An 8,832-nucleotide genomic window follows, 5' to 3' on the forward strand; every position below is an offset into this window, starting at 1 on the left:
TAAGTGAGGGGATATCGAAGTTTAGATGAGGATGTGTACCCCCCACCTCATATCACCTCTGGTGGTACAACTTCCTTCCAGCTTCCAACACTCATAATCCAGTCAGGTCAATGAGGAAGCTTTATATAGGAAGGGCATTTTTATAGGACCCATAACCATTCCCAACTGATGTGGAGGTTCATGAGCATTGGCATGAAGCCCCTTTGCAGGCCCCGGGTCTCTGGGAAACCTCACACCACCCACCTCCCACTGTCCAGGGCTTCCTGCAAGCTGGTCTGAGTCCCATTTATTTGATGGTCTGTTGCGCTGGGTCTGTGTGACTGTTAGATATTTCTGTGTGGCTCCCTTTGGTTGGAGACTCCCCTAGGTTTGTCTGTGTCAGTTCCTGATCTTTCCGTGGATTTGTGGAGTCCAAACAAGGGTCCTCTGTCCTTGGGAAAACAACCCTGCATGGATCCACTTTTTATATTCCCCAGTTCCTGGCAAGATCCAAGTACCAGGGCAGGGCCTAAAGATGGCGCTTCATGTGCAAGGCTAGGTGGTCGGAGCGTGAAAAAGCACGCGGGCAGAACTGGCAGCTGAAGGGACGAAGTCCTGTGTGTTTCCGGAAGTGACGGGTCAGCTCATCAGAGCGTGCAAACTTCCAGCCGCAGCCATCCCACGAGCAGGCATATGGCTTCTCTCCTAAGGGGCAAGGAAGCTGTGAGTGCCACTGTCTGACCCACCCTGTCCCTGGGTCTGCTGCATCAGGTAACATCCCTTTTCTCAGCCTGGACCAGAACTAGGGTGGGGCAAGTGAGGTATCTAGGGTATAATACTAAAGGAACACTCATTTTCAGGGGCCTGCAGGTGTATGCACCCTTCTTCTTCCTCTATACCTCCAACTGGCTCACACACACTCTCATTTCCTGGGCCCAAGCCTGCACCCTACACCATTGTCCTCACTTCCTATGCCCTAGTACCCTGTCCTAGGACAGCCCCAACCCCGTCCTTCTGTCTTGCCTCCAATAGTCCAGGCCCTTTCTTGCACTAGGGAGCCCTTAGCAGCTGTGTAACCTCGCCCCTGACCTTGGTGTCTGAACCCTGAAATTCACCTCCGTATTCCAGGCCTTGTGTCCAGTGGTTATGATCTCCTCGCTGCACTTGAGGGACAGTATACACTTGGCCTAACCCTTGTCTATCACTCCCGGGACCTAACTTCTTTTTTATTTTATTTTTTTGTTGTTGTTGTTGGTGGTGGTGATGGGAATTGCAGCAAAGGCCTTAAGCATTCCAGACAAATGCTCTACCACCGAGTCACATTCCCAGTGCCTTTTTATGCCTTTTGTCTCCCAGCTCTCCCCTCTTCCGCTCTAGACCTGCTTGGAAGTCAGGCCTTTCCCCAGTGAGTCGACCCTGAAACTGATTACACCCATCTTATCCTGCTGGGTCCTAGCCACGCCTCCTACGCGTCTGGTTCAGCCTCAACACCAAGCAAACACGTGCCTGGAAACGCTGGCCATGGCCTCAGTGGCTCTGGCATTCCAGATTGAACCCTCCCCACAATCCCTCCTCTAGCTGCACCCCTCGTCCAGACTTCTGCCTCTCCGACCAGCCCTGGCGCAGCTCTTACGAGTCGGCCCCCAGTACTGAAACGCTCCCCCAATTTTCCAGGCCCTTTTTCTGCCCGGTCCTCCTCCAGCGTTGGTGCTGTGCTCTCTGGCTCTGCCCAGAAAGTTCCAGATCTCCTCCCCCGCTCACTCGGCCCCGCCCCTTGCTGTGACTCTGCTTGTAGCCCTGCCTCTGCCGTCCAGAACATGCCCTCCGGCCTGCACTTCGCCTTTAGCCCCCGCGCCCTTCTTAACTTCTCCCTCTGCGGCGGGGCTCTGCTCTGGGGTCCCGTCCTAACCCGGCTGCGCGCCCGGGCCCCGCCCCCTTACCCGTGTGCGTGCGCAGATGCGCCTTCAGGTGGGAGCTCTTGGTGTAGCTCTTGCCGCACCCCGGGTGCGCGCACGTGTGCGCAGCCTGCCTCTTGTGCGTCCACGGTCGCCGACCGCGCTTAGATGGAGCGACGTCTGTAGTTACTCCTGAGTCTCCTGCGGAGCCCCCGAGTCCCGTGCCCACCGTCCCGGGTCCCAGGCAATTCAGATAGGATGGGGTCGCGACGGGGGCAGGCGAAGGCGCCGGGAGACCGGGGAAGAACTGGAAGTGCCCTTGATACTGCGGCGCTGGGTACAGCGCGGGATACCCCGATAGCAGCCCGTAGGGGGCGCCCGGAGCCGCGGGCACTGAAAACCCGGTCCGCGGGAAGTAGCTACCCGAGGAGCCCGCACCTGACCCTGGGTACACTGGCTGCAGCTGCAGTGCCTTGGGCTCGGGGGCTGGGGCCAGGGCTGGTGATACTAAGGGGTTGGGAGCTGTCGCCCCCTGGGCAGGGCGAACCCAGCCTGCCTGCTCCTCGGAGCCCAAGAGCCCAGCTGAAAACTCCGAGCCGCCGGCATACGGGCCCAGAGTCTCAGGCGGCGGTGGGAACTGCGCCCCGGGGCCCTCACTGGACGTCAGAGCACAGGTCCGGGGCTCACCGCCCGGCTCCGGGCCCGGAAAGTTGGTGAGCAAAAGACTCAGGTCCCAGTCGGCGGCCGCGTCCTTCTCATTGTCCTCGTTCTCCCTAGGCTGGTCTTCCGACTCCATGCCCACGTAAAGGGGTGGCCCCGTGTGGTCGGGGGGACCTGGACCCATGTCCTGTGCCTCCTCGGAACGCCACCACTGGAGAGGGAGCGCACAGCTTGAGACTTGAGCAGACACCGAGGGGTACTTTACCCAGGGACAGTGGCTGGCCAGAGGCTTCTGAAAGGGGACTTGTCTGACTGTCATACCCCAAACTACCCCCCTAACTCTCCTTCAGCTCCAAAGACAGAGGTCCATAGGTCTGTCTGGAGAGAGAAGATAAGACTTCCTTTATCTGCAGCCATATTCAGGATGGGGGAAGGGTGGTAGAACTGGGGATGGGAGGCTGAGTTGGGGAAACCCAACCTTGACTCAGTTCCCCCCCAGACCCTCCCTCTCCTTCCCCATCTCCCAATAAGATTAAGTCCCAAGGACCGGGAAAAACCCCAGATAGCTTTACTCTTTCCAATTGATATTGGGTTCATTGTTTGTCCTTCTGAGCCTAAATATGCAAGGGGTTCAGCTCACACCTCAGTTTTCCATTTCAGAAATAGGCCCCATCCCAAACCTCAGAACCCCCTAGACCTGGATGGAGGAGAATACCAAGGCAAAATGCAGGCCTAACCTCCCCCCAAAACCTGTGGCCACAGCACTGACTTGTGGACAGCCCACCTGGATCCCACCTGACCCCACCTTAAGGAAGTCCTCCTGGGTGTCCGGGAAGGGGCCCAGGGTCGTCAGCGTGCTGATGGAGGGCAAGGCAGTCTCAGCTGTGGCCATGGCTGGCTGGTGCTCACCCCGCACCTCAGGCCTCCTCTCCCTTGGCTGCCTCGTGGGCTCTGAGGCTCTCTGGGCCCCTTGGAGGGCTCCTCTCAGCCCTCAGCTGATTGGCTGCAGCCCTTGATAAGGCACAGACAAGGCAGGGGTCACTGTTTCAGGGGAACGGACCTCACCTCCTACTGTTTGGGGCTGGGCCTGAAAGACTGATTCTGTTTTCAAAGCTAAGTCAGATGTCAGTGGTTGGGGGGGGGGGTCCTGGGATTGAGGGTGCAGGTGCTGGGTAAAGAGGCACTGAGTCCTCAAAGAGGAAGAAGCTTAGAGGCCTGTTCTCAGTTTACCTTTCTGGAGAAAGGGCAAGTGACAGAATGCATATTCTGGGAAGGGGCTGTGGGACCCTCTTGTTCCCCAATAGGACTCTGCAGCCCTTCCCCTCCCCAATAAACAGCAGCAACCGTGCTGATGGCGGGACTTGGCACGAACTCCCTGCCAGGCATTATCAGACACACCAGATGTCGGAGGTTGCTATCAGGTGGGGGCCCAGAACACCCAGAGCTGTGTCCCCAGTGAGGGGGAGGGCTGGAGGTTGGGTCTGCAAACTAGCTTGGTTTCATACTGACTGGGATGTGAGCTCTCCGGGTCTGAACCCTGTGGTGGGAGGGAGCCCCTGCCAATCAGCCAACCATTGCCTACCACTGACTCTCAGTGGACACTGCATGGAACTATGGGGAAGGGGAGGCTGGTGCAGTTACAGTTGTTTCAAGGTGATGGGGGCAGGGATGGGATGTTGGATCAAGCAGGAGACCCAAACCCTGGCTCTGGGCCTGGCCACTGCTCGATGAATGAACCACACTGAGGTTCTGCAAGAGAGGCCTCCACTCTGGTGCCTGGGGAGCTTGGATAGGCACACAACCTCACGCCCCAGAAACAGTTCCTAGCTACACATAGCCATGCAATTACATAGTGACACAAGTTCCTGATCTCTTCCTCCAGGAAACCACACAGAAAGTAGGGTTTCTGTACATATACAGTCATCCTTCCATATCCACAGGGGATTGGTTCAGGACCTCCCTCCCAGATTTTAAAATTCACAGATGTTCAAGTCCCTTATACAAAATGGCACTATTTGTATAGAATCTTCTTACAGCCTTTAAATACTTTAAATCATCGCCAGATTAATTATAATACTTAATGCACTGTAAATGCTATGCAAACAGTTGTTGATACTATATTGCTTAGCATTGCACAATATTTACAGACACAGTCCTGAGATACAGAATTCATGACAGGTGCTGAAAAAAATCCCAGTTACACAATCCCACTGATACAGTTTGGCCACAACAAAGTAGACACACGGAGATTCCTGGGTATGTTGTTATTATAACTATTGACGTCGCACAACCCCCTAAAACAGAGGTGGCCTCAGACACAAAAAAATAAAACATGGCTGCACACAGCTGTCCACAAACATAGTGATGGAGTCATGCACACAACCATACATCATAAAATCACAGACATCCTCCCCCAAATCTGCACTTTAAATAGCACACTACCTGCCCCGGACACAATATGTAGCCACAAATTTAGAGTTACCATTGCCAAACCATAGGGGGCGCAAGCAGCCAAGCACAGGCAATCACAGGGACATGGAATCAAATGTCCTAATACAGCACACAGCTTCACCCAGACACAGATGTGTCACCACAGACCAGTCATAGTGTGCCATAAACACACCACACAAAAAAGACAAAAAAAAAAGCTGGGCATGGTGGCGCTCACCTGTAAGCCCAGTGGCTCAGGAGGCTAAGACAGGAGGATTGTGAGTTCAAAGCCAGACTCAGCAATGGCAAGGTGCTAAGCAAGTTAGTGACACCCTGTCTCTAAATTTATATATACACACACACACACACACAATAATAATAAAAATTTTTTAAAAAAATTTGCATACCCTGGGGTAGAAGGGAAAGGTAAAAAGCAGGGTTGGTACAACTACTGGGATGGCTGTAATTTTTTAAAAATGGAAAATAGCCAGGCATAGTGGTGCACACCTGTAGTCCCAGGTACTTGGAGGCTGAAGCAGGAGGATCACTTGAACCCAGGGCTTGGAGACCAGCCTCGGCAACACAGCCAGATGCCATCTCAACAATAAAATATAATAGAGCTGGAGGTGCAGCTCAGGACCAGAGTGCATGCATAGCATGCCCAGGGCTGTGGGTTAAATCTCCAACACTGTGAACTAGATAATAAAGAGAATTATAAGAACAAAATGGAAGTGTTGGTGAGGACGTGGAGAAATCAGAACCGTGGGAAATCACACTGTTGGTGGTATAGCCACTATGGGAAACAGGTGCTTTTTGCTTATTTTGTTTTGTGCTAGGGGTTTGAACCCAGGGCCCCACACACTGAACTACATCCCCAGCCCTTTTTGTTTTTTGAGACAATCTTGCTAAGTTCTTGAGGCTGGCTTTCATGAACTTGCAGTGCTCCTGCCTCAGCCTCCCAGGTAGCTCGGATTACAAGTATGTGCCACCTCACCCAGCTGGAAAAGTTTATTTATTTATTTATTTATTTAACTTCATTTATTTTTCTGTGGTGCTGAGGATCGAACCCAGGGCCTCACACGTGCTAGGCAAGCGCTGTACCACGAGTCACAACCGCAGCTCTGGAAAAGTTTGATGGTTCCTCAAAAGTTAAAAATGACCCAGCCAGTCAAATTACATGCCTGTGCTAATGAATTTTACACTTTAGAATGGTTAATGTGATGTGTATTTCATCTCAGTGAAATAAACTGATTGTAACTGGAGTGGTTTTCTGGAGAGGAAGGCAAAGTTTCTCTTGGGGAGAGATCTCTGTTTAAGATAAGGCACTGGGGCTGGGGATGTGGCTCAAGCGGTAGCGCGCTCGCCTGGCATGCGTGTGGCCCGGGTTCGATCCTCAGCACCACATACCAACAAAGATGTTGTGTCCGTCGAGAACTAAAAAATAAATATTAAAAATTCTCTCTCTCTCTCCTCTCTCACTCTTTCTTAAAAAAAAAAAAAGGCACTACACAGACATGTTTGGCTCTTCAAGATGAGGCAAGAAGACAGGGGTCTAGGGGTTAGGTGACATCTGGTTGGGAAACAAAGTTCCTTGGAGTGTGTGGCCAGGAGGAATGATAGATTTCTTACAGCAGAAAGGTTTGAATCTCAACTTGGGTTTTCCAGCATGTATGTTGTCATCGCTCCTTCACCCCTAACGAGCATCAGAGAACTCCAACGCCCCATACCAGCACCAAGGAAGGAGGCTTTGGTGGAAAGGAGAGAAGCCACTAGCTACAGGAGGAGGGAGGTGACCAGGAGACCTGTGTGGAATCCCAGGCATTTCAGGGTAGTGATGGATTTCCTGCAGTGTGGGAAGAAGGACTGGAACCATTTTATTTGGATATTAAGAGTGAGAAGGGGGCTGGGGATGTGGCACAAGTGGTAATGTGCTCACCTGGTATGCGCAGGGCGCTGGGTTCGATCCTTAGAACCACATAAAAATAAAATAAAAAGATGTTGTGTCCATGGGGCTGGGGCTGGGGCTCAGTGGTAGAGCGCTTGCCTAGCATGTGTGAGGCACTGGGTTTGATCCTCAGCACCACCAAAAAAAAAAATAAATAAATAAAGATATCGTGTCCATTTTATATATATATATATGTTGTGTCCACCGAAAACTAAAAAATAAATATTAAAAAAATACTAAAAAAAAAAAAAAAAGAGTGAGAAGGGCCCAGAAGGTGAGAGGGTCCAGGGGGACTTAGGCCCCAGACACTTAGGGATAGGCAGGCCAATGATCACATTCAGACACAATCCCACACTAAGTCAGAGATGATGTGAGAAGCAGGGCCCACCAAATAACATCACTCTCTAGAGTGTCAATGTGGATGGCAAGGGCCCTGGTTAGACCCACTGTGACACTGAGCAAGGCCCTCCTGCTTTCTGGGCTTTCTTCAGTTGGTAAACAGGCAAGTCACAGTAGATGTGTAACTGTAAGACAGAGGACATGGTCAGGCACTCAATTCCCAGATTCAAATGCATGACATACAAATGCTCCTTAAAGAGACCTAGTAGTAGGCTGTGGATATAGCTCAGTTGGTAGAGTGCTTGACTCCCATGCACACAGCTCTGGGTTCAATCCGTAGCACAACAACAACAAGAGAGACCTAATGAGTACAGCTGCTCACTTAGGCACAGATGTATCACACCTGGGCACATAACCACACAAAACGGCATACAGATCGAATCACAGATGCATACAGATACACAACCACAGACTAATACACAAATAGCAGTCATATGATCACAGAAATAAGGGAGGGGTGTTGCTCAGTGGTAGAGTAAGTGTTTAGCATTCATGAGGGTGTGGGTTCGATCCCCAGCACCAAACAAACCCCAAAGATAACAGCCACACCTGAAAAGAAAACCACTGAGTCTCACACACACAATCACACAGAATATCACTGCAAAAGCTTGTACACAGACAAGAAAGCACAAAGACACACTACACTGACAGGCACAGTTACACAGAGTTTACACCTGGACACAACCCCCAGTCAACTGAGACATAAAAACCCACGGACATGACACAAGCATTATCGTAATCACTCTGACACAATCATATACAGATTCTGGTCATCTCAGAATCACATGTCCACAGGCCAGGCACAGTGACTCAGGAGGCTAAGATTAGAGGATCACAAGTTCAAGTCCAGCTTCAGCAATTTAGCAATGCTTCATTAATTTAATGAGAGCTTTTCTCAGAATTAAAAAATAAAGGGCTGAGGATGTGCATATATATATATATACACACACACATATATATATACATGCATGCACGAGCGCGCACACAAACGTATTTGTAAAGCCAACTATTAATAGGATTATACCTACACACAATTACAATTACAACCACAGAATATAAGCAGAATCATACGAGAGAAAAGCACAATCAATTCCACAGAATATACACCAATGCAGAAATAATCACAGAAACGCACAGTTACAATATCACACAAATTTCCAGAGAAACACAATCCCATACACACAGCCGCTAAGGCAGAATCCAAATGCACCATCCCAAGTCTCAGAACGCCACAAACATGCATAGTCAGTCCCACCTACATACAGATGGCACACTCGGGCACAATCACAGCAGACGCACAGAGTCACACAAGATCTCCCACACGTAGCTACACGTGTTTCCTGGGATAGATTGGCAGACAGTTGGGCTAGGGTCTCCCACTCGCAGGCCACCTTCCCCTCGACGGGAGTTCCCAGACTTTCTCCCCTTGTGCCTAAGTTTCTTTATTCAACTCCGGGATCCCTCCGCACACGCCCCCTGCATCTGGGGCCAATCAGAACACGAATACTACTGGCCAATCGGCTT

General features: G+C 51.1%; 1 protein-coding gene and 1 long non-coding RNA gene across 3 annotated transcripts; one reads left to right on the plus strand and one right to left on the minus strand.

The window, feature by feature from the left end:
- Window positions 1-102: 102 nt before the first annotated feature.
- Window positions 103-3,486, minus strand: Klf1 (KLF transcription factor 1). 2 transcript variants are annotated; one of them, XM_078036895.1, is made up of 3 exons: window positions 3,340-3,486; window positions 1,920-2,745; window positions 103-684 (listed from the first exon to the last, which is right to left on the minus strand). In XM_078036895.1, exons 1-3 carry the CDS (start codon window positions 3,424-3,426, stop codon window positions 509-511), a joined length of 1,089 nt encoding a protein of 362 aa, XP_077893021.1. In that variant the 5' UTR covers window positions 3,427-3,486; the 3' UTR covers window positions 103-508. The 2 variants fall into 2 exon arrangements, with proteins under 2 accessions (XP_077893021.1, XP_021589477.1); XM_021733802.3 differs by lacking the exon at window positions 3,340-3,486 and having other exon boundaries at window positions 1,920-2,946.
- LOC120891515 (uncharacterized) lies at window positions 529-6,422 on the plus strand. Its single transcript, XR_005735989.2, has 2 exons — window positions 529-750; window positions 1,336-6,422. It is a non-coding gene; the product is annotated as an uncharacterized LOC120891515 (long non-coding RNA).
- Window positions 6,423-8,832: the final 2,410 nt, after the last annotated feature.

This window comes from Ictidomys tridecemlineatus, chromosome 2, assembly GCF_052094955.1.
Source record: "Ictidomys tridecemlineatus isolate mIctTri1 chromosome 2, mIctTri1.hap1, whole genome shotgun sequence".
Classification (NCBI taxonomy): Eukaryota; Metazoa; Chordata; class Mammalia; order Rodentia; family Sciuridae; genus Ictidomys; species Ictidomys tridecemlineatus.

Coding starts and splice junctions, on each gene's coding strand:
- Klf1 (XM_021733802.3), bottom strand. CDS start 2,853: ATGACAGTCAGACAAGTCCCCTTTCAGAAGCCTCTGGCCAGCCACTGT. Junction 685..1,919: donor GCATCTGCGCACGCACACGG/GTAAGGGGGCGG, acceptor CTTGCCCCTTAG/GAGAGAAGCCATATGCCTGC.